Source organism: Lutra lutra, chromosome 11 (assembly GCF_902655055.1).
Source record: "Lutra lutra chromosome 11, mLutLut1.2, whole genome shotgun sequence".
Taxonomy (NCBI): Eukaryota; Metazoa; Chordata; class Mammalia; order Carnivora; family Mustelidae; genus Lutra; species Lutra lutra.
The window spans coordinates 27400489-27426905 of NC_062288.1; the positions used below are offsets into that span (position 1 = coordinate 27400489).

Consider the following 26417-nt stretch of genomic DNA (forward strand, 5'->3'; position numbering starts at 1 on the left):
CTTTATTTTGAGTAATAATGGCATGATACATGTCTTTTTATTTTTTTTCAACTTTTCTATGAGATTTTACTTTAATTATATTTTCTCTATATATAGCATGTAGCTAGAGATGTTTAATCTACTTGAATTAAATTCATCTTTTATGAGGTAATTTAAATACAGCAACAAGAATTAGAGGTGATTTGGAATTAGTTCTACTTTCTGCTTAATTTCTCTTTTTTTCCTCCTTTCCATTCTTTCCCTTCTGCATCCTTAAGAATTGTTTTTAGCTATAAGAAACAGGAAAACTTAGAATGATTAAACAAATAGAGATTTAGCTTTATAATATAACAAGAAATCCAGAGATAGACATAGGCTTGCCATTACAGTACTGAGTTTAGGAACTTGGGTTCTTTCTGTTTCCTATTCTGTTATTTTTAGTATTCATTTACATCCTTTTTGCTTAATAATTGCAAGATGCATGCTACATACCCAGACATCACATCCACCTTCCTGATACCATAATAAGGGTGATTGAGAAAGCAGTTTTTTTTTTTAAGATTTTATTTATTTATTTGACAGACAGATCACAAGTAGGCAGAGAGTCAGGCGGGGGGGGGGGGAAGCAGACTCCCCGCTGAGCAGAGAGCCCGATGTGGGGCTCGATCCCAGGACCCTGGAATCATGACCTGAGCTGAAGGCAGAGGCTTTAACCCACTGAGTCACCCAGGTGCCCTGGGAAAGCAGTTTTATATCACAAGTTTCTTGCAAAGATTAAATGAGCCCAGCATATTTAAGTTCTCAGTACGTTAATTTATTAACAATTCTAATGTACCATAATGGAATTGTTCCTTAACATCTAATTTTTGTAAGCCTTGTGTCATTCTGGACCCTAAGTCCAGACAGTGTAATATACCACATTTCTCTGGCAAGAAAGTCACATTAATAACTCCAGAGGGTGTTGTTTACAACTGAATTATGTTAACAGTGCCTCCTGGAATTGGGCTGTGCACATCCTACCTCTCTGTATATGGATGGCACTGACCTGAGGCTTTGCTAGTAAATGAAACACTCAAGATTATTCATATTTTTGATAAATACAAAACACAATTACTGTTAAAGTTAAAATTATTAAGTAGAGAATTTACTGACCTGTCTTAAAAGAACATGAAATGGAATATTTTATGGACTAATTATTATGTGTTTTGTGGACTAATTATTGTATTAAAACCCAGCTAGAGTTAGGTAGTTGCTGGGGGTTCATGAAAGGCTTTCTGCTAGAGTGACCAGGTCACACTAGATAGTGGCTGTCAAAGATGATCCTGAAGATGATGGTACCGTTGGTTCAGAGAGCACTTAGACCGGGAGGTTCTCAGGGTGGGATGGGATGAAAAACTACAACTGGGTAGTTGTTGAGATGGAAAAGAGGAAATAAAATAGAGGAGGTATAAAATATGGGAGGACGAGTTTGCCAGGTGAAGAGCAATGTTCTCTTCTATCCTCTTATAAAACTCAACTAAACTAAAAAATCTGACATAGTTTTCCCCACCAATAAATTTAAACTTAAAGTTTTGAATTTTCTTAAAACTTTGCTGTTGATTAGTGAGGCAGTATTCTTAATAAATTAAAAATTGTATTTTTAAAGTAACATAATATTGCATATTTCCATAACATACCTCCATGTTATCATGTCTGCCATGATAATAATTCAATCCAGATTAATCTTAGATAATATTTTGGCAGGGAAGGTAATTAGTCACTCCTTAATTGATAAAGATATGATTTTTAAAAAGCCATTTTTTCAACAACATGGTCATTCCATTCTCTTAATTTATAATATAATTAGTTTCAGGAACATTTCAGTAGAATATCTTATTTTGAATATATCTAAACATTTTATCAAGAAAAAAAATCTAGGAAGAAGAAATTTATTAGTTAATGAAACTTAGTTAAATGAGAGTTTCATATATCAAATCAAATGCTATAAAGATCTCAATCTGAGATTGCTAATTCCCATTTCCAAATTCACAAGAAGAACACATTCTGAAAACAGATCCTATTTCGGCTCTAAAACATCCAAAAACTGACGAGCAACAGTTCATATTAAATTTGCCCAGATAGCCTCACTGCTGACTATAAAAAAGCAAATTGTAATTGGCTGAGAAATATCACAGCAGTGTCAAAATCAAACTAACCTGCACGACTTGACCTACATTTTGACCCAGCCAATACATCATTAACTAAAAGGAAATGAACTCAAACTATCAGACTATCAAAAGTAACAAACACTTGAAGAAAAAGCTATCTGTCTTGAAAATAAATTGTTGGCAAATGGTTCTGATGTCCCTGGCCTCTTGCAGTAACTGAAATCATTTTAAAATACTTTTCGTACCAATTAAAATGGAAGCCGAACAGACGCCCCTGCTTACTCGACACAGAGACACAGAATATGAAATGGACCCAGACACCTCGGGATTGAAGACCGAGGACTGATTCAGGCCCTTCAACCAATATCCCTGTTTCTCTGGTTTAATGAAATATTAGTGACTGAGAAAAAAAATTTCAAAAGGTAAACACAATATCCTGGTTAATTTTAGAAGAGGGAGTATTTTGATAAATTCCATTTCTTCTACTTAAAAAAAAATAAAACAAAACAAAAAACCTTTGTGTTCCCAGAGAACTTTCTAAAATGCATTAATCGATATTTATGCACTTTCAAATATAGCATTCTGAATTTTTTATTTTCTTGTATAACATCAGAGACATATAAAATAAAAAGTACTGAACCAATCCCCTCACTGTTTTTAGGATACAGCCTGGAATTTTTTTTTATTAAAAAATCAAATCCGTCATCCGAATTTGTTTGCCAGTGATTTTCGCCCTTCACTTAGGCTGCCCTGCACACACGCTAACACAGTTGTCAATGTGTCAAGGGAGCTGAACCCTCAAGTTTTCCGAACGATAGAATCATAACCGTGAATGTGTACAAAGTTAAGAGAGCAAAATTTCAGTGTTCAACCTCATTCAAACTCCATTTTCCTCTTTTAATTCATCTTAAAAATGTTCTCTGAAGTGCATACCATATGGCCTTTTAAGACACAATTTGTTTCTTTAAAATTCTGTGAAGCACAGGTTCGCATTTTATCGTTTTCCCCACACTTCGTTTTATGTTATCACTTTTTGCCTGACCTCTGTTAACACGTTCAGTTTCTCCTTCTGAAATCATAATTTCTTCTTCTGAAATCTTCTACTGAAATCACTATGATTTCAGTACTCAACAACTGATCATTGACAGTGACCACAATCACATCATTTCATCTCTACTGTGCTAAAGCTGCTCTATTTGCATTTTGATTCCGAATCATTTTGAGAATGAACTCATTCCCATTTGTCTTGCCAGAGATCTCCCAGGGCTGCCTACCCCCCTTTCCTCCTACTGTTGTCCCTGCCTGCATCGAGTCCTTCTCACTTCTTACTTGGACTTTTGAATTGCCTCCTAACAGGTGCCCGACTACAGATGTGATCACTTATAACCCATCCTTCCTCGCACCAGACCCGATTGAGTCATTTTCCTCTTAAAAATCCATCTACAGGGGCGCCTGGGTGGCTCAGTGGGTTAAAGCCTCTGCCTTCGGCTCAGGTCATGATCCCAGGGTCCTGGGATCCAGCCCCGCATCCAGCTGTCTGCTCAGCGGGGAGCCTGCTTCCTCATCTCTCTCTGCCTACCTGTCTGCCTACTTGTGATCTCTGTCTGTCCAAAAAAAAAAAAAAAAAAATCCATCTACATATTCCAATTGCATATCTACGGCATAGAGTTTAAATTCCTCCTGACGGTGTCTGATATTTCATAAATTACCTGAACCATGATTACCTTTCAAGCCCTCTCTCCCTCCAGCCTAAACCTGCTGCCATCACACAAAAGCACCCGCAGGTTCACCAATAATACATATTCTTTCACCATCTGAAGGCTTTGAACATGAAACTTCCTCTTACTGGAAACCTTACCAGCCCTCCTCCAGTTATACTTCTTACTACTTTTATTTCAAGAACCATCTACAAAAGCATTCCCTGCCAGGAAGGTTTTCTTTAGCCAGTCTAAAGCAAAGTGCCTTAATATTCAATGTACGTTCCCTTCTATTATAACTCTTATCCTAATTGTTCATAACGTATCTGTCTTCCCCAGGGCACGGGTTCTTCCTGGGAGAGATTCATAATTAATCATCTTCTGCAGATCCAGCTGGGCTTTGTGAAAAACTCAACACAACCAATGCAGAATTACCATACTTTTAAGCAGACTCTGTAGTTTTTTTAATGTCTTTTTAAAAATTATTTTTATTAACAGATAATGTATTATTTGCCCTGGGGGTACAGGTCTGTGAATCATCAGGCTTATACATTTCACAGCACTCACCATAGCACGTACCCTCCCCAGTGTCCACACAGACTATGTAGTTTTTAATGGAAGCAATGCCATCACTCTGAGTTCAGTTTTAGGCTGGTAAACTCCAAACAAAGCTGTACATCAACATACATGATTAATGTCCCTTTTAGAGATGTTTGCATACAGCAGGCATGTTCAAAGAAGTCTAAGTTTTAAGACTATCTCAATATTTTTGTGTAAATATTAACTGAATGTGACAACTATATTTCTATGCTTGCTTTATACTTCAGACTCTCTGAATCTTGAGCTCTTGATTCAAAAAATACTTAACGAGTGGGTATTTTGTGCAAATCTCTGTGCTAGACACTGGAAATCATAAATATTCTATCTAATTGTGAGAGTTATAAGAATTGAGGCCACCAGTTTTTTAAAGATACCAGCAGAGTGCTTAGCAAGGAAATGGCAGTGTGTGATGTTGTGGTTCTTCTGGTTAAAGAGGTTGTGTTGATTTTTTTTTAAAAGATCAGGTAGAACACACACACACACACACACACACACACAGAGAGAGAATACAGAGATATAGAATGTATATATCTATATAGAACATAATAGATACAGAATATATATATATCTATATATATAGATAGAGATATATGGAGATATATATATGGATATATATATAGATATATCAGCAATCATGTCACAACCACATATGTAAGACAAAGCTCTGCTACAGCTTCTCAGTATTCCATAACACCAATGACAGTTTCTGGACTTCAGAAGGCAATGTAAATTACGGAATTCACAATGGTGTGCTATTTCGTGGGCAAGTAAGCATCTGCTTTCAAGAATAGTCTAAAATTGCATTGGCTTGGCGCAGGAAAATACTAAAGTGCAAAAGATGACTTAATAGACAGCAATTCTTTTTCAAAATAAAAGAATTAAGCAGGTGAATGCTTTTTTTCCTGTAATTTTTATCATTGCAAAGCAAATAGGATATATTGATTATTTGGAAAGAAGCAGTTTGTACTTTCCTCAGAGTATGTTATCTCAGGTCTGTGTTACTTCCTTATTTGTAAAATTGGTTCCTTCAGAGAAAGTGTTACTTGGTTGAGCAAGGACTTCTGTGAAACGTGCTGGTCTTTTTTCGGAGGGAGGATGGAAGTTAGTTCTCCTTTTTACTTAAATGTAAGAGGTTTTATTTTTTTCCCTATAGAATATTATGTAAATTTTCAAATGATTTTCTGGATAAAACAAATAAGAATGTTTCAATCAGAAGAAATAGCTAACAATCCAAATGGTAGAAAAACAAATTATTTTCAATGAATTCTAACATTTTCCAAAATTCTGAAATTTTTCTTGCTGAGCATTTATAAAATTCGTTTTAACTTTTGAGTGATGTGGAAAAAAATGTTAAAACATCTTGATTCCATAGCCTTTTCTCCCCCAGAGATTTTGTATTTTAGTTATCAAAGTCAGTTTCTGGGTGTTACATGCAAACAGTGTGTCATGGAACACTACATGAAAACTAATGATGTGCTGTGTGGTGACTAACATAACATAATAAAAAAAAAAAAGACAAAGTGAAAAAGCTTTGTCTATGTAACAGTAATGCCATCGGAATAACTTTGACGAATGAGTATATTAAAGAAAGCACTTAACGGCAATAACTATTACTAAAGAATTTTAAAAGAATGAATATTCATAATCATTAGGGTAATAGTAGGAAGATACTTACTGCAAATAATGGCACTTTTTTCTTGTACTCATTCATACCATTTGATCACTAGCTCTAATTTTTTATTCTCTCATATATCAAAAACTTGAATCATTGTACATTTTATGCCTTTTTACCCCAAAATCAATTCTCCCATGTCCCAATCCTTCATTTTTACCTATCCCTTGAAAAAATTGCCAAGAAAAACCTACTAGCAACTATTTTTCTGTTTTCTTTGGTTCTTTCTATATTAATTTCTTAAAATAATATTCTATTACCATTATAATTTATTGATGTTTTATTTTGGTGGATGAAGATTTAGTCTTATCCTTGCAACTTAGTTATGTTGCAATCTTGATTATACTTGGTTGATTATACTTGATAATAAACTTAATTATATTTGGTATTTACATTGACGTGACCAACATTGTTCACATCTGAGACCATTTAGGTACTACATGGAGTTCTTTACCTAAACTCTTTTTTGTTTTTCCTCAAATTATTAATTATTTTTATTTTACAGTTTGCTTAGCTTTCTGTATACCTACCCCTAATAGTTTGCAAAATATCCAAGAGTACTAAAACCCCATTCAAAACCATTTTTCAATTGGCCAGACACATCATGATTTCTATCAATTTCTCTTTTCCCGTCCGGCATGAACACCCCACTCATCCAGATAGGTAGCATAAGAAGTAAAATTTTTGAGAACTAGCCTTCCCCAAAATGATTTTACCTAACGCTTACAGTTGATGGATAGTTGGTGGATAGAATTTTTTTTTTAAGACTTTATTTATTTGTTTCACAGAGAGAGATCACAAGTAGGCAGAGAGGTAGGCAGAGGCAGAAGGGGGTGGGGGAAAGTAGGCTCTCTGCTGCTCGGGGAGTACAATGCTGGGCTCCATCCCAGTACTCTGGGATCATGACTTGACTTGCTGAAGGCAGAGGCTTAACCCATTGAGCCACCTAGGTGCCCTATGGATAGAATTTCAGTTACAATGCCTTCCACTTTGAATGTCCTAGGCATTATCCATTTTTCTCTATTCTTTTAAATGTCTATTTTGCTATTGGGAAATTATATGGATTCTTGTCCTTCTTCTGTTGCATAAAATGTATTTTAATTAATTAATTGTCTCTAGATGTATTTGGAATCTTTTTTATATCTCTGAACTATTATGATGTTGTTCCAGTTGTAAGTCTTTTTTCATTCCTTGTCTTTCCAATTTGGAGATTTACTTTCTTTGATTTGGGGGAGCAATGTGCTATTTTTTGAATAATATTTCTCTCCATTCTTACTATTTTCCATGGAATTACTATTAGTTAGAATTTGAACCTACTGGCTTTTTCATTTAATTTTCTTGTTCTAACAACTGTAAGTTAATTCATAATTTCCCTCCAGTGAAATGCCTGTTTCACTGAAACGTTATTTCATAACTTCTGATCATTTTTTCTCTTTAATTGAGAAAAATATGAGGGATCTTTAAGGAGATGTTTATTTAGGATAATGATCATTTGGTGATCACATATACATTTTTTAAACCCGATCATCAATTGTTTGTTGCTTTTGCTTTTTTCTCTTTTACCATTTAAGTTTTATTATTTTTTTCTGCAGGCAAAAATGTTATTATTTCTGTCATGGTTTATGGATTTCTTTTAATGCTTAGAAAGCTACCCTGCAAATGCCACCAAGGTTATACAAATAGTCTCCTAAATTTCTTCAAATAGTTTTATTATTTTTAACTTTATCTCCTTTATCCAACTTTAAATTACTACTGTATGGTACAACCCAGTAGACTAATGTTCTTTTCTTACAGAAGAAAATTATGACATGGCTATTTGAAAAAAAACTTTTTCTACTAAGTAAAAATGTCCAGTTAGTTTAAAATTTATAGTCATATTGTCAAATATACACTATGTTATTTAATTTGTGTACACATCTATTTTGCTAATACAATACTGTTTTGAGTACAGTGATTTAATGGAGATTTAAATGTCTGGTAATTAATTAAAAAATTGTTGGTAAACTACATAGTGCCTATAATGTAATTGATATTGATATTAGTTAATTGGTGATAGGCATCAACATAGACGAATACTTTCTTTTCTAATTATTGCAGACCATCTTATAAATTTAAAATAGTTTTTCATGAAGTAGCTTTGTAACTATAAATATTAAGATAAAAATGTTAGAAAGTATATCGGGCTAGTCAGATGACAGTAGATTACGTATCTGTAAATTTTAACCCAGACTATTTAATTAGTTGCTATGCGACTCTGAGTGAATGGTTTCATTGCTCTGAGTCTCTGTTTCCATAACTATAAAGTTGAAATCATTATCTCCTATCTATATCCCCGACTGTTTTGTGACAAACCAGATAATGTAAATGCTTTTAGAACAAAATAAATGCTAGATATCCATAATATATATACATCTGTGTTATTAATTCTACAGCTATGGTAAGAGAATTCTCTTGGCTTATATTCATTCAGTACCTTCTGCTACACTGTAATGTCCTTATCTTGATTTAAAAGCTGCTCTCTCATAAATAAATCAGAGCACTAACTCCCAAAACAAGTATTTCAGGGACTTCTAGGCAACAAAGACACTTTTTTAAAATATTAAAAATTTCCATTAGAGATATTAATTTCTGAAAGTATAAAATATTCTGGGCTTTAAGTTTGTCAATTGTTAGTTCTTTGATGTATACTAAGGCTAAGAATAGCCAAGGTATCTTCCAGAAATTTATCGAACATTTAGTGGTCCATCAACAACCTCCAGAGATGAATCTGGCTCAGAGTAAAGACCTAGAATGTTTTTTTACACTTCAATATTTGACTACTTTTTAGCACACACCTTCAATTTTACATTCCCAGTGAGTACTATGGTTCCAGAGATCAGCTGAACTGACTTTAAACCCAGGCAGTTTCAGGAAATATGATAAGTTCTAGGGAAGTAACCCTAGAGAGAAGGAAGGGATTCCTAAACAAGAGAGTACATCAGAATTATTTGGGGGAAGAAGAACAGCTTGAAATACTGTAATAACAGTATTGGAAACAAATGGGAAAATGTAGGGCCCTAAAAAAATCTTTTTCACTGGAAGGTTACAGACTGGAAAAAAAAAAAAGATCATTTTCGAGAACATGGGTTTAAAAGGCTTGGGAAGAATTAGGCCAGCAGTAATCACTTACAATGGAAACAATGATAACCAGCATTGACTATGAGGCAGCTACAGTGCCAGGCACATTACACTCCTTATTTCCATCACTGCAGCATACTGGTTAGGTAGGTACTACTGTTATTCTTATATTTGTAGATTAGGTACCAGAGACTTCAAGAGTTTCAATAACTTGTCCAATACCATGCATATAAAAATTAGCATGTCCAAATCGGCATATAAAAATATACCATGTCAATGGATAAGAAAATAGTATACGTATTGATGTCAATTAGCTCAAAATTAGAGTTTTCATTTAATTTCAATAAATATTTATGTGGAAATTCCTTTGCTTCTCAACAAAGAGAGATTTAGTTCTTTTTAAAAAAAATTTATTTATTTGACACAGAGAGAGAGAGAGATCACAAGTAGGCAGAGAGGCAGGCGGAGAGAGAGGGGGAAGGCAGGCTCCCTGCTGAGCAGAGAGCCCAATGAGGGGCTCGATCCCAGGACCCTGAGATCATGACCTGAACCTAAGGCAGAGGCTTAACCCACTGAGCCACCCAGGCACCCCTAAAGTTCTTTTTTAAAAATTAAAAAATACAAATACAAAATACAAAAACAGTCCAATTTTAAAAACTAAAAATAGAATTAGGATAATTGAATAGGTGTGGCAGATACAGACAGACAAATATGTCAATAAAATTTCAGAAAGCCCATTACCAGACATAAATACACTTGAAAATTTTGAATATGAGTGATGTGGCATTTCATATCAGTGAGGAAAAGAAAACTTATTCAACAAATGTTTCCATGAAAATTGATTTGCTGTTATCTCATGGCATGGAATAAAAGAAATTGACTTAGATAATTAGATATTACATTTCACACCACAAAAGAACTAGATAAAAATAGAAATCATTATGTACCTAATATCCTCAATTGGGTAGAGAATACTTAAGCAAATAATAAAAGATGAAATGATATACAGAATTAATTATAAATCTGACCCTGTGAATATTTGTATTTAAATTCATGAGCAAGAGCCAGGGATTGAAATTGCCATTTTTAGGGGCATCTGGGTGGTGTAGTCGGTTAAGCGTCTGACTCTTGGTTTCAGCTCAGGTCACGAGCTCAGGGTCATGTCTTGACTTTTCCCCCCGAAAGCACTAACATCCTTTGGCTTTTAATTTCTCTGCATATGGCCTGCAAGGGTGGTGGTGGGGAGGAGCCTAGCATAAACTGTTACTGAGATTTTTCTTTTTCTGGTGGATGGAGCTTAAGAGAGACAATGTTAGATATTCCCTAAATGTTACTAACTTATGATGGAATCTAGATCCAAAGTGAGACCTGAATCTTGAACTCTAGATTCATAGTCCAACTTCACAATATGTATTGTTCTACCTGGATTTCATGTTTATACAGTTACCCTTGAACAACATGGGTTTGAATTGCACAGGTCTGCTTACATGCGGATTTTTTTATAAATACAGTACAGCATCGTAAATTATTTTCCTAATGATTTTCTTAATATTTTCTTTTCTTCAACTTACTTTGTTTTAAGACTATGGTATATAATATACATAACATATAAAATACATGTTAATTGACTTTTTATGCTATCAGTAAGGCTTCCAGTCAATAGTAGGCTATGAGTTGTTAAGTTTGGGGGGAATAAAAGTTATACACAGATTTTCAACAGTGCAGGGAGTCCACAAGCCTAACCCCTGCATTGCTTAAGGGTCAACCATACTTCAATCCCAAAAAAGTCCAAAAAGATGATTTGAATGTAAAAGGAGATCTACCTTGTTCTTCCACAGAAAGAGTCAATATTGTGAGTTTGATACTGTCTAAATTCCTCATTAATGTTTATTTCCCATTGTTCACAGAAGCTTGAACTTCCCTATCCTATCCCTAACTTTGTACCAATTCCGAGTTTCTCTGCTCTCCTTTGGCACCCTTTATCCAGTTTCACTGAATTGCTTTCCCCCTCCACACGTCACATCCTTTCTTTCATTTGCATCTTTCCTCACCATGTTCCCTCAGCCTGGAATTTGCCTCTCTCATTGCTATCTATTTGGATCTGGTCCCTCTTTCAAAACAGTCACCACCGGTAACCTCTTCCACAGAATCGTGCCCCCCGACTCCCACAGATTTAGCAATGCTTTCCAATGTCTAAATCCTAAATCACATAATTTGCTCTTGAATTTATGAACAATTATCACAATTCTTCTTTGCATTATACTTATTAAAGGTAATAAAATATTTAACACCAGGAATGGCACAAGTCTCTAGCCACTGTGAATGTTTTGGGTCTACCCAATGAATGAGTATGCTTGCTTGCTCACTGCTTAATTATGAGATAGAACATCCTAGATCATAAGCCCTCTCAGATCAGCATTGTATTGAATTGATCTCTGTAGCATCCAGATTTTTAATACAATGTCTTGCACATAATAGATCTATTTAGTACTGATCAATTATAGATATATAAAAACAAAGTATATGTATTAGTAAAATTAGGGCAAGAAGCTCAGAAATAAGCAAACATATTCAATCCACTGAAAACAGTTTCATAACATAATGTACATATGGTTGTCATTTTTTTTTTTAAGATTTCAATTATTTATTTGACAGACAGATCACAAGTCAGCAGAGAGACAGGCAGAGAGAGAGGGGGAAGCAGTCTCCCTGCTGAGCAGAGAGCTCTATGCGGGGCTCGATCTGGTTGTCAATTATTAAGCACAATTTGTGTACGGTAAGTAATCAAATGATACAGAATAATCCACTAATCACATTTCCCTTGATCACATTCTGACCTCAAAATTGAGATAAAAATCAAATAACATATTTTCTTAATGATTTTAACAAAACATCCACAGTAAATATACTGTAAATAAATTTTGTCTATCGTCACCTTCAATAAAACTGAACTTAAATAAAGATAATTTTTTATTTAAAAATTAAGTCCCTGAGTAAGAGATGCAAGCTTCTAGTTATAAAATAAATAAGTCACAGCAACGAAAAGTATGGCATAAGGAATATAGTCACTAATAGTTAAATAATATTATTTGTTGACAGGCGGTGACTACACACCATGGTGAGCATGGAGTAATGTATAGAATTGTCAAATCATGATGATGTACACTTGAATCTGATACAACATGGAATGTAACTATACTTCAGTAATAAGATTGATTAATTAACTCCTTGAAAGATCCATTCTTGACATCATTAAAATGAACAGAATCAGAGAATTCCAGAATAATAAAAGAAGTGATATACAAAAGACAAAAAAAAAAGACATTTCATATTTCATCTGAAATTTCCTCAGTCTAATTAGAAAGAGAGGAAATAAATGTCTAGAGGATGAAATGAATTTTTCTTCAGGATCAAGATTATAACTATTATCTGAATCGGGGGAATTCTACATGGAGCTCAGAAGGACAAGGACTAAGTCACATTCCACACTGCAGCCCAGGGCTTATCCTAGTGCTGGTCACAACAGGTGCTCGATAAATATTTGCTGAGCAACCTGTGGGATGCCCTCTGAACAGTGATTATTATGTTCTAACTAGGGCCTCTCAGAGTGGTGTTTTATTTTTCCTCTTTGCTGGCTTAAGCAACCCAGTTGGTCATGGAAAGAGGGAAAATTAAATGAATATATATATATAAAAGAAAATAGAGAAAAGGTTTTTTAAAAGCTATTTAAAAAAATGTTTCTCAAAACCAGATAACAAGATAGAGACTTGAGGCCTGAGGCCTAGATTTTTATTGGTTTAATGTAGGAAGTCATTTCTGTTCTGCACTTGTCCCATGGACTTTGTAAAATGTGTTCATTCACCTTGAAAGCACTCATACTAATCACCGCTGGAGTTATGTAAAAAATATCTATGTATGTACAAATGACTTGAGATGCCAGTTAAAATAAGATTGTTGTGGTCATTATCGACTTTCATTAATTTCAACATAAACTGTTAAGCTTTTTCAACAACAGCAAAAAACCCCCACTTCCAGTAAGATGTTGAATCGAATCTTGTTCTCTGTCCTATCCCCTGACTCCAGCCTCCCTGGGTTAGCATTATTGGTGATTGGCTTTCACAGACTCAATTATCGGAAAGCATTTGTGGGTTGAGTTGAGCATATTTCTATAATGGCAGAGGTATATTCGTTCTGTCCCATTGAAAATGGAAATTGAGTGATTAAATTAAGACTTCTAAAGATACTTAGGAAAATAAATGATGTATTAGGGTGATTTGTTTTTGAAATACTTGCAGCTGGAAAATTAAACCTCATGCAAAGTGTGATTCTTAATGCCTGCTGCTAAAGCTTGTGAACCCCTGGTTTAGGAGAATAAACGGGTTAAGCCAGACACTATATGTAATGTCCACGGATGCCCACCAACAAACAGGAACACTATTAAATACAACGAATGAAAACAAGGTAGGAAAGGGCTCATCATCTATTAAGAGTGTCAGAGGGTTTTAGTGTAAATGGAGAAAACACTTGTCAGTTACAATTGGGAAGGCTAATTGATTTGGTCTAAATTTGTAAGAGGAGTGGTCTTGTATAGCTCTTCTGAAGAGTGCGTGATATTTCGTCAGTCTTGACTAGTGTCACTCTTGGATGGAATCCAAATGGCTCTCTTTTATATTCACTTGTATTTATTTTATTTGTTTGTTTGTTTTTAAAAGATTTTTATTTATTTATTTATTTATTTGAGAGAGCTAGGAAGAGCAAGAGCTGGAGGTGGGGTCAGGTGGGGTGGGGTGGGTGGCTGGGGAAGGACAAGCAGACTCCCTGCTGAGCAGGGAACCCCAAAGTGGGGCTCAATTCCCAGGCCCTGGGATCATGACCTGAGCTGAAGGCAGATGCTGAGCCAACTGAGCCAGCCAGGCACCCCTGTGTTCACTTTTAATTTAATAATAGCTACAATGTAAGGGATGTTAATCATGTGCCAAACACAGTGTTTATTTGCACTTTACATTGTGCGCTTATTTAAATTATGACAGTTCAACCAGTTATTAGCAGAGGCAGTCCACAGGAGTGCTACCATTTTTTACTACAATTTGGGTTGGAACTCCAGAAACTCTGATTGATCTCATATTCTGACACACAGAGCATGAGATTTATCAGCATGAGATTAAAATTTATGTCACTGTGATAGGGAAGATGCAACATTATTAGAGAAAATGACTAAGTGTAAAATGATTTTTTTAAAAAATCAGAATGTGGAATAAATAGATTTACTCAATAAATAGAACAAGGACACGACTAGCATTAAAAAAATTTCTATAACATGCTCCACATAAAATTTGAACCCCATAAAACATTACTTTTTGTATTCTGTATAGTTTAATTCTAAAACAACAATAAAAATGTTATAAAAACAAACTGTCCAAGGGTGATTACTTAAAAATCTATGATATACTCTTGATTTAAAGTATGCATATCTTTGTAGATCAGTTTTCCTTAGAGTGGACCAAGGTGTCCGTAAAACAAAGTACTTAAATGCGTAACACGAAAGACTCAAGGGGAAGTGGAACATTAAAAAAAACCTTAGTAGGGGGTGCCTGGGTGGCTCAGTTGGTTGCCTGGGTGCCTTCAGCTCAGGTCATGATCCTGGACTTCCAGGATCGAGTCCCGCATCGGGCTCCCAGCTCCTTGGGGGAGTCTGCTTCTCCCTCTGACCTTCTCCTCTCTCATGCTCTCTCTCACTCATTCTCTCTCAAATAAATAAATAAAATCTTAAAAAAAAAAAAAAACCTTAGTAGTTACTAAGAGACAACTTTTCTGGTACCCTGATGAAGAATTTAAAGGAGGAAAAAATCCAGTCAAGAAACTGAACATTATGAGTAAAACCAAACTGACTGAACTCTGTTTTGTTTGTTTTTCTCCCACAAATTGGCTACATATGTTGCCTGACAACAAAAGGAAGAGAAAGCAATCCTATGAATTGATCAGAACAAAATGTATATCACAAATATACCTGGATTACAGCACAAGAGCTGATTCTATATTTCTAAGGAGGCAAAGCAAAATCTTGTATATTAAATTGATCTTTTCTTTTTATTTGCTCATAGTAATTAAATTCCTGTATGATTTAATAATTTTCTCCCCACTCTCTATTCTTTTTTTTTTTTTTAGGAGTTATTTATTTTGAGAGAGAGAGAGAGCGCACACATGTACACATGCGGGGACAGAGGGAGAGAGAGAATCTCAAGCAGACTCCCCACTGAGTGCAGAACCTGACACAGGGCTCGATTTCACAACCCTGAGATCATGACCTGAGTAGAAATCAAGAGTCAGATGCTTAACTGACTAAGTCACCCAGGTGCCCTCTACGTATTCTTTTAAATTTAAAAATTATTTGTAAAGCTTAAATACTTACTGCAGATTTCTTCTTCATATTATTAGCAATCTCTCTCTCTCTCTCTTTTAAAATATTTTATTTATTTGGCAGAGAGAGAGAGATAGTGAGAGAGGAACACAAGTAGGGAGAGAGGGAGAGGGAGAAGCAGGCTTCCTGCTGAGCAGGGAGCCCGATGTGGGGCTCAATCCCAGGATCCTGGGATCATGACCTGAGCCTAAGGTAGACACTTAACCACAGAGCCACCCAGGTGCCCCTATTAGCAATCTCTTATATATCTCTTGCAGTTGGATATTTTCATGCCCAACTTCATATAGATAGTAAATTATAAATTTGCTTATTGTCCAAACTTCAGAAGTCACTCAGTCAAAAATAATCTGTCCAAAATATTGTTACTGAAAGGGCACATAACTATAAATGGTTCATATTACATTACGTATTCTATCTTATCCTCATCCTCAACCTCCAGCCCTCTGCTCAATAACTAATCTGAGATTAAATATTGATAAGAGTCAGTTCACTAAAATATAAACATATGGACTCAAAAGCTTAAATAAAATATAAAATAGCGTATGATTGCCTCATACTTGTAGGAGTAATGGGAAAGAAGAAAGAAGTATTAGGCTGAACAATTCTTATTCATTGACAGTTATTAACATTTATGCTAAGATAATTTCATCAATAAACTTTTTTCCTTTTTAATTTCTTTTTAAATTTAATTTTATTTTTTCAGTGTTCCAAGATATCAGTGAACATTAAAATTAAAATTAAGTAATCCTACTTTGAAAAGAGTGCACATGAATTGCCTCTCTAATTACCTGAATTCTAGAGTCATATAAAAATCAATGAACATTATTTTCATAAAATATTATATCATTTATTCATTCAATAAACAAACATTCTTCTTTTTTTAAACCAAAGACATGAAAAGCTTTATGTGGTCAAAGGAAATGATTTAAAAACCATGAGGGAAATGAAAAGAGAAAAGAATCAATGGAATATTGTACTGTGCTCTTGCTGCTTGAAAAGATCCAAGATGCACAGTTGATTCAATATTAACCAAAGTCCCTGACGAATGGCATATAGGAGTTCAACAAACATTCTAGAAGCAACACTTTGGGTAAAGCTTTCTGCCAAGTGCTGGGCAACCAGGATGAGTAAACCATAGCTCTAGGCTAAATGTTGTTCAACTTTATGGAGGAGACAGGCATAAAAACAGATACATTCAAATCAAAGAACAAAATATACAAATTATGGTTTAGACAGGAACAGATTTGGTTAGTGGTAGAAGAGCACAGGAGGAGAAGGACACAAAATCTGGAAGAGGGTGAATTAAGTCAGGACGTATGTAATCTGATTCTTCCATGGGATCTTCAGGCAAGATACTGCACTGGCCCTGCACCTCTGGGCCCTTGGGTGCATTCTCCGGCTTCCCCCTGCTCTCCTATCAGGGTAGCTGTCCCCTTGGCTGTTTCCCTGGCTCGCCTGTCAGTTGGCGTCCAGTGGGATTTGATCAGGCAGCACTGGCAGAGATTGGAGAAAGGGAAGAAGGAAGTAACCAGGATATTTCTCCCCATCCTCACCTATCTCCGGATGTATTTCTGGCATTTGCTGTTTCTCTTCCTTGTCCCCTGCTCCCTGCAATTCAGGCTTGCCCTGGTTTCAGCTCTCAGGATAGTCTCTTCCTTCTGCCACCTCACTAGGTCTGTTATTACACCGCCCGGTTTCTCAGGGAGACTATGAGTATGTAACCATTGCCAGCCATCAACTTCCCCTATTTTAAATATTCAGAGTGGTTTCCATTTTGTTGGTTGGATGCAAGTGCCTGGCAGACATGAACTATTGGAGGCTGAATTCCAGGGAGTCTGGAGGGTAAATTTGGACCTAATCAACATATAGATGAGAATTGCTGAGTTTATGTACTGAGTATATAAAATGATGGGTAGATTAACAGTGGAACCCTGGGGAAAACAGCAGCAGATAATACAATCTTTGAATGAATCTAAAGAAAAAGTTTTAGTAGAATCAGAAAAATGTGGTATCTAGTAATCCACAAGGAACCTAGCTGTCATTGGCATCCAACATTCGCCAGATGAGGTTTCTGAAGACAGATCAGGTCACCAGTTAGATAACAGGACCAGATTTGAAATCCAAATCTGGGTTTCCTATTTCTTCATCTTGTGTCTTTGTGATACCATGCCATTAATCATTCCTTTTCATAGCAGGTGATTTGGCATTCAGGTTACTTGCTCTTATCTTCTGTGATATTTGTACCTCCGTTTCTTCTTATGTAAAATCCAGTATATGGTATTATTGACCTTCATGGGTAATTTTAAGAATTAAATGAGATACTATATGAAAAGTACTTAGAATAGTATAAAGTAATTAAGAGAGTTGAAATTACTGAGAGGTTATGCAATCTAAGAAGGTTAATAGTGTTGTCAGATCTTATCACAATATTATGAAAGATAAGCTAGTCATTGTATACCTTACAGGTACTGAATATCTCCCAAAGTTCAAGATTTTCTTGCATTTTGTAATCAAATTGGGTTTTTACTTTAGAAGTTAGTCATTTTTTTCCTGTAAATTGATTTTTATGCCATTAGTTTCTACTGAGCTCCATACATTTAAGAATTTCCATTTTAAGTGAAGTTTCATGATTTATTTTCTATTTGTATGGTATTTTAACAAAATTTTTTTTTTAAATCTCAATGAGATTTCCCTGAGAGTCTTCTGAGTCTCCCCCCTGTCATCCTTCTCACTTTTCTTTCTCTTTTAAATTTTTAGTACCCCAAAGTATTTAAATGTTAAATGTAAATCAAGAAATTGGGAAATTTTTAAATGAAATTACAAGATAATTCTAATCTACTAGATAACATAGAGAATGGTGTCATTTTCCTAGTGTTGTTGCCATTAGCACTTAGAAATTTACATTTGTATTCAAAGAGAAACACATCAAACACTCATAGTGTAACATGTAGAGTTAACAAAAATCAGTATTATACATTTTAACTTACCCTCCGTGTCTGCTAGTCCCGCTCCTACCCCTGGCTGCTTTACAGGCTCTTGCCCATTCTGCCCCATCTTTCCTCTGTTTAAAAGAAAATAAAAGTTTACACATTTAGTTATGCTCTCTTAAATGCAAATGAGAAGACCAAGTTCCCAAAAAATAGAGTAACATTATATATTCAGACCTGCAATAAATTACTTGAATGGCCATAAATTGCTTTGTATCATGTGAATTTTAAAATAGGAGCTTGTTTTTTTTTCATACTTAGTCTGAATATAATACCTCAAAATTCAATGTCTTATTTGTTGACTCATTCATCAAAGATCAGACTATCATGAAATTTTCAAATTTTGTTTGAGAATTACGGTGTTGTTGTTTTTTTCATTTTTAACTTAAGAAGTGAGGAGAGTTTTTATGTCTTTATGTTTTGTTATGATGACTTTTATAGACCCTTTGTGAGAAGGGAAATGTTGAATTAAATAACTTAAAAGAATAATACTGTAATAACACAGATTTTTATTTCACTTAGTGAATTTCAGATCCCATCTGGTTTCAACTGTGTGTAGCATATTGGCTTTTGAAGTCAGACTTCCTGGTCTCTGCCTCTGGCTTCACTATTTCATGCTATGTGTCATCTAAGGCAAATCTACTCAATCTGGTGAATCTATTTCTCCTTTTGTAATATAAAGATAGTAACACTAGCTAGCTTTTGGGTAGGAGAAAATCACATGGAAAATTTATATACAGTACTTAACACAGTGTCTGAAACAACATAAAATTAAATAAATAGAAAATATTAATAGGTAAGTAAGAACATAATGGCTTTAGAATTCAACCAGAGTCTACTACTCCTTTAGTTTCAGCCTTGGACTTTCAAGAAGGGCAAATCAATGAAGAATTCATGATACTCTGAGCACTGTGTGTTCAGAATATTGATAATGTAACAGCCCAAACTCTTCTTATTTTTTCAATAAGAGAAAAAGCTACATGGCACAGAAAAGATTTTGGAGTTGCCTTTATACATACTTATATAAGATGTTTTAAAACGATGAAATAAAAACACCTAAGTTTTAAAAAGGGTGTTTGAACAAAAGAGTGCCTCGATACTATGCTTTCTTTTTTTTTCGATACTATACTTTCTAGATAATAATTCTAACACAGCAAGACTTGCTAACAATTAATTCTTACTTTCACAAAAATATTTGCTTTGCTGAATTTGCTGAGAATGTAATCGTATTTCTTTCTTAAGAATCCAATCACATCTCACTTGAAAATGGCTCTAAAGATTCTCTTACCATTCTATAGAGATGGTTCTGCACATAATGAAAGAGGAGTAGATATAAACTCAGAAATTATTTTATCTTAAAAGCCATTACATTTTTCCATTATGACAATTCTAGGTCAAAGGTTTAAACACAAATTCTTATCAAGTATGAAGGACACGCAAAAATGTTAGAAATCATGGATATACTTATATACATATAGACACAGTCTGCCTCTGAATATATGCCAAAAAAGTCCTGATTAAGCAATAAAAGAAACTTAAATCTGTATAATTGCTTCAATGAGATTCAATACAAGTGAATGGTAAATTTAAAAAAAGAATTCGCTCTGCTCTGTTCCAATCAGAGAGAAAAGCTTAACAACACAGTAGCAGTCTTACCGTGAGCAAGACACTATGACTAGCAGAGGGAACCAAACGTCCTGTTACTGAGTCAAACTCAAATGGAAAGGAGAAGCATTTTAGGAGTGTTCATCTAACACATGAGAGTACTAAAAAATTACTCTTCTATGTATGTCCAATTTTGACAAAATAATTAAAATTTTTAGTAATAGTAAAATTTGGGTAATTTTTTATTTGACCTTGAGTCCTAGCTTTTGAATTTTAATGGTATCTGGTATTCAGCTACAGTCTTTTTTCCCAATGAAAACTGATTCTAACGTTAGATGCACAGGTAAATGTGTACAAGAGGCATTTCTAAGATCTTACAGGTACTTCTGCAGCATCGTGAAGCTAAATGAAGTACGAAGGAAACATAAACATGACTGTGGGTTATATGAAGGATGTAATTTTTCTGAATTCCCAGGAAATAATCTTCAGCTCAGAACATGCGGACTACACATTTTATAACTTCTATTTGTTAATCAATCACCAATAGTTATTGAACTCTTATGTTAACTTAAGCAGTAATTGTGTTAGACACAAAAGGGTATATAAAAGAAATACCAAATATTGCTTTGGAAACAAGAATTTTCTTTATGCTCAAACAGCAAAACAATGGTGTGCCTGAGGCAGTTTTGAAAGGCTTTGAGGAAAATGGGAAAAACAAAATTGGAATGTGGTATGTATGTAAAAAAATAAATAATCTAATTCCACTTCAGATATTCAGATACTGAGGAAATAACATGCTTTTTCTCTGGAAGTTATAACTTTATCATCAGTGTTTAATTATTTGAAATGTATGGATAAATTGGAGGGATATTAAGCGATGTGTGGTTAAAAAAATTACAAACTCATATGATATTCACAGCCTAGTGAGAGATATGTAATGAATTTGCTGAAATTCTCTTCATACAGGATCATCAGAGAAAGAGGACTAATGAGATCAGACTCCTTTTAGAAGTAATGTCCAATAAAAAAGAACTGATTAAATATAAATAATATTGAATCCATAGCCCAAGTCTTACTGGGAAAAAAAAAAAAAGATGGGCAGGTGATCCAATAATGTAACAGTTGAAGTAGGAAAACTGTAACATGAAAATCATAAAATAAACACATTTTTCAGTGTACAAATCCCTTTCCCCCATTATTTTGCTTTTATAAACTGAGCCATTATCTAAATATTGGGACTACTCCGGACAATAGAAGGAAAGATTTATAAAAACCTTGACATTAAAACAAAGAGAACTAGAATTCCACTCCCAGAAATGGCTTCACTCAACATTGGAGAAAAGGAAGATCCTTTAACAAGTGCCTGGATCAGGGGTCTGCAAACTCCACAGGGAGCCAGATAGGAGATGGTTTGAATGGTCCTGAGCTCAGGTCTGCCTCTAGAGGGCAGAGGCGACATTAGGCAACACATCAGCGAATGGGTGTGCTTTCCCATAAAACTTTATTTATGGATGCTGAAATTTCAATTTCATAAATTTTTATGTGTCATAAAATGCGATTCTTCTGTTTCCCCCCTACCGCAAAACATTTAAAAATGTGAAGGCCATTTTTAGCTCACAGAACTTGCAAAGCTAGATTTGCCCTGATGGAGATGGTAGAGATGGGTGACCCAATGACGCTTTTCAAAACCTGGAAAACTTGTTCCCTGGGAGGAGAAGGAAAGGTTGGAAAGTCTAGATTTTGATACTGGAGCAGACATAACCTACATATGTCTCTTGGATGCCGCTAATTTTTGCCACCAACATGACTAAGCCCACTCTAACACATCCTAAACACAATCTGCTTCCGTTTTGCATTCGATCTGCAGTATCAATATCTTGAGGCTTAACATATTACAAATGATTTTTATTCCAAGACTATCTACTGGGGATCCCTATATTACTGGATATTTGTTCTAGAAAATATGGAAACGCTTCAAAATATTCCATTTTAATTGTGGAAAGATTACTGAAGAGTTTATATGAGGAGCCCAATGTGTTATCTATTTCAAAGATATATGATATGATATATGAGCTCTTTAAATTTTAAATCTCTCCCGATTCAAAGTAAATTAATCTAAGTTTATCTCAGACACCAATAATATTTGTGTTTGATCATTATGTGATTACTGCATCAATGGACTACTGTTGCTGAACTTAATGATTATTGTAGCAGTTTTCCTATTAAATGCAGATTGCACTGATGAAATAGTCCTGGAAGTGACCAGTGTCCATCCTTAGAATTGACTAAATTAATCCAGTCTTTCCTGAACAGTCTATTTTCTATGTAGGCATAAACAGTCGAAGTACATTGGGGACAATGAGTCAGAACTGGATAATTATCTCGTTATTTCCTGTTAAGTGTTAAGAAAAGCTTACTCATGATGCTGTTAACTTTGTAGTGGGGGAAAAAAAAAAAAAGAAAAAAACCCACACTTACATCCTTGGAATAGGAAATAGATTAGTCTCCCCTGCGGTGCTGCTGCTTCCTTCACTGTCCACGCTATACCCACTGCCAAAGCTGCTGCCCGAGGAGCCGGTGGACACGGAGCTTTCTGCAGGCCGGTGATTGGTAGGCTTTGCTGCATGGTGTGGGAAGAGTCAACACCACAGTCAATCAATGAAACTCTCCTCGATCTCCAAAGGCATCATTATACGTTTTCTTCATTGACATGGATAATGAAACAGCTCTAGCAAGAACTCCACATTTCTTAATCTGCCTTTCATTTTCTTTTCCTTAACCAGTAAGGTGCTGTGGTAACACTAAGTACTTGATTATTATTATTATTATTTTTTTTTTTTTTTGGACACAGAGGTAGAAAAAACAACAACAACAAAAAACCAAACAATTGTTTGAGTTAAGTAGTATGTAACCAGTCTATTACTATTGTAATTATTATTGGTTCTTTTTGTGGTTCCTTTGTACAGTCTCACAGTAAGGACAAATATGAATTTTGGCTCTTTCATGGAGAAAGGAGTTTAGAAAGACTTGGGTAGAGAGAAATAGTGGCATAAGGGAAAATTTCTTAATTATTTTCCATATTAACCAATAATGTGTTTTTCTCCTGAGTAGTGAAGATGCAAAATAGAACAGATGGTTTCAAGAAGTGACTGAAGAATTCTGTGCTTGTTTGTATGTATTTCTAACAACTCTTCCCAGCAGGTTTTTAAATTTGAAGACCTTTGTTTCCCCTTCGGCATTTCTTCATTTCTGATTGGGACTTGTTTCAATAATTCCTTATGTTGATTTTTTTTGGATAAAACAATCCATATTCCCATAGAAACATTATAATTCTGTGTTTTCTAATACAGTAGGAGTACAGTAAAATATTGTTAGTGGGGTTACAGATCGGAGGAGATGGGGGGGTCTTTCGATGCAGAAGATGGAAGAGAAAGCAAATATTTCCTCTTCTTTTTGTGGAGAGAAGCTTCTCTAGGCAAATTTTAAAAATTAGTATTATGTCTTCTGCCACATGGTCAGAATTTAAGAGTATGAGCTTCGTTCATACTGACAGGATTTAGAATCCTAGCTCGTTCTGGAGTAGATCGAAACAGTCTCAGCTTCTGTATTTGCAAATAATGGGTTCCGTTACGGAGACCTCCACTCATAACTGTGACCATGAGGAGTGAGATAAAGCAGGAGTTCACTTACTTTCTCTTCCTCATCTTGTGATTTTATTTGTCATACCTACAACCTTTTCTGCAGGGTTTTCCTGACAATCGCTGCTCCCTGGTGTCTTTGAGCATGCCTAGCCCCTGATAATGAATTTTCCTTGATTTTCTTTCCAATTCTAGACATGTTCTAGGATACAAAAATACTTCGAGTCTCTCTCTTCTATAAAATCACCTGTGTTCAATCAGGAGTTTCTTAAGCAGTTGGATAGATTCACACTGTGGGTGAATCATTGATAGTCATTTAATGATTCTAAGATATCTATACTTTCCCTCAAGAGATGTACACAAACAAAATGACTCTTAATCTGGTGGCATTTTAATAAAATCAATACATCCAAACGAAGGGGAAAATACAGACATTGTGAGGGAAACCATTGAGGACAGGAAATCCACCATCAGGGTAATCAGGATCAAGTCTTGCAAAGGTTTTGGCTTTTCCCCGATTCCCTACTTCTTTTAGGGACAACAGATTCTCTAAAGCCAACAGGAATTGTTACAATATCTATTGCAGTGATAGCAAGATTGCTTTCTCAGAATAGAGAAATAAGGAAGAAATGTCGGTCAATAACTTAACAGGTACCTATAAATTGGGACTAGCTATTTAGAAAAAGGCTTGAATATTGTTAAATAACGAGTCACTGATGAATTACCAGTAACCCATAGTAGATTTGAGGAGACAGAATGATAGTTATAATGTTTGATATTTTCTATGTAAAAGAAACCCAGATTGTGTATATAGTGTTAACTTAAGGACTTTTTAAAAGAATAACTTAAAAACTATAAAGGATATGGGATTATGATATAAATTATGAACATTAATAAAGTAAATCAAACTGTATGATCATAATGAATCAGATTAGTCAACTAGTTGTAAATAAAGGAAAGCTGCCACACTTTTTGATTGGCATTATATAATCCAATCAACACTATCGTTAATATTTTTCAAGATAATATTGAATGAAACACTTTAATGCCATCAACTGGAAAATCTCAATATACAATTTTCAAAAACAAGCTTTAATTAATATACACTAATTTTTAAATCAATTTACTTTTACTAGATTAAAACAATTTTCAGCTAAAAGCAATGTCACAATGCATCAAAATAGCTATTATAGCAGAGCCATCTTATTTAAATTTCAAAATACTCAATCTTTTTGTTGTGAACTTTGATTTTACCTGATGCAATTTCTAATTCTATTCTTCTCTTGGGAAATTTGAGATGTGTACAGAATATAAAACAATATAAAAAGAAGAAAGGAACAAGGCTAGAAATAAATTTAAGGAGAGTTTTTCATCTTGAGTAGGTGAATAGATATCTCATTTGGAAAGCCTGTACAAGTGCTATAGATTTAAAAGCAAACAAATAATAATTTATAAGAAATAGAAAAAGAAAGAAAACCAAATCTAGAGACCATACGCATATACTGGAATAAGTCTAAGTCTAACTTACATATTTAGAAAACAAAATTATGTGTAAGTCTGAGTCTAAAGAAACCTTGGGCAGTTAGAAGTTAGGTGAACAATTCACATTAATCAAGATATTGGGCATCATCTTCCCAAAACATCTGGTACTTGACTGATTTCCCCCCGACTAATCTGGTGTGGAAGTGTAGCGTACAGAGAGCCTGATGTCTGGTAGTTTCTAAAAGTGAATTCAATTAAAAATGTAGAAGAGAGGGGGCACCTGGGTGGCTTAGTGGGTTAAAGCCTCTGCCTTCGGCTCAGGTCATGATCCCAGGGTCCTGGGATCAAGCCCTGCATCGGGCTCTTTGCTCAGCGGGGAGCCTGCTTCCCCTCTTCTCTCTGTCTGCCTCTCTGCCTACTTGTGATCTCTATCAAATAAGTAAACAAAATCTTAAAAAAATGTAGAAGAGAACTTTGTTTTTTACTGGGCTATCTACATAGCATAAAATGCAATTAAACATACAGAAATGCAGAGGTTTTGATAAACTGGAACTAAAAACCCAAGTATTTTAATAGTTCTTTATCAGACAGTTGAAACCATGCATATATTTACTAATTTCTCTCTCTTGAAACAGCCTCCAAATAAGAACATATCAATTCTCTCACATTGAGCTAAACCTCCGTTATCTCCAACACATTAATGAATAAAGTGCTTTTACAACAGAACATCAGAGGCTAGATCTCAATGAAATTTCAAGACATCTCACGGTTTTGGTCACATTCTTTAGTTTGCCTAAGTCCTTAACCATCTGCTTTTTTCCAAATGTATCTCCGGTCATTCTCCTTTGTACCCTTTGCATGGAAGCCCACTTAGACCCCTCATGCTGGCTCCCTTTGGCTTGGCTTCCCCCCCCCCCCCCGCCCCGGAACTGAGCTGTAGCTGGGCCCGTTCTGATTTTGTTACGCCTTTCTCTGCCCCTGTCACTTTCTCATATCGGAACTCTACTTTTCTGCAGAGGCCCAGCTCAGATTGCACCTGCTTTGTGTATTTTCCTCCTCTTGCCCCTCAGAAGAG

General features: G+C 35.0%; 1 protein-coding gene across 3 annotated transcripts in view; it reads right to left on the reverse strand.

Moving 5' to 3' along the window:
* PCLO (piccolo presynaptic cytomatrix protein) overlaps positions 1–26417 on the reverse strand; it is a 414175-nt gene that overhangs the window by 24403 nt on the left and 363355 nt on the right. For all 3 annotated transcript variants that reach the window (XM_047694735.1, XM_047694734.1, XM_047694733.1), the window contains exons 21-22: positions 22701–22842; positions 18618–18691 (exon numbers count right to left, since the gene is read on the reverse strand). In XM_047694735.1, coding sequence (XP_047550691.1) covers positions 18618–18691; positions 22701–22842 — 216 coding nt within the window. The remainder of the gene's footprint in view (positions 1–18617; positions 18692–22700; positions 22843–26417) is intronic.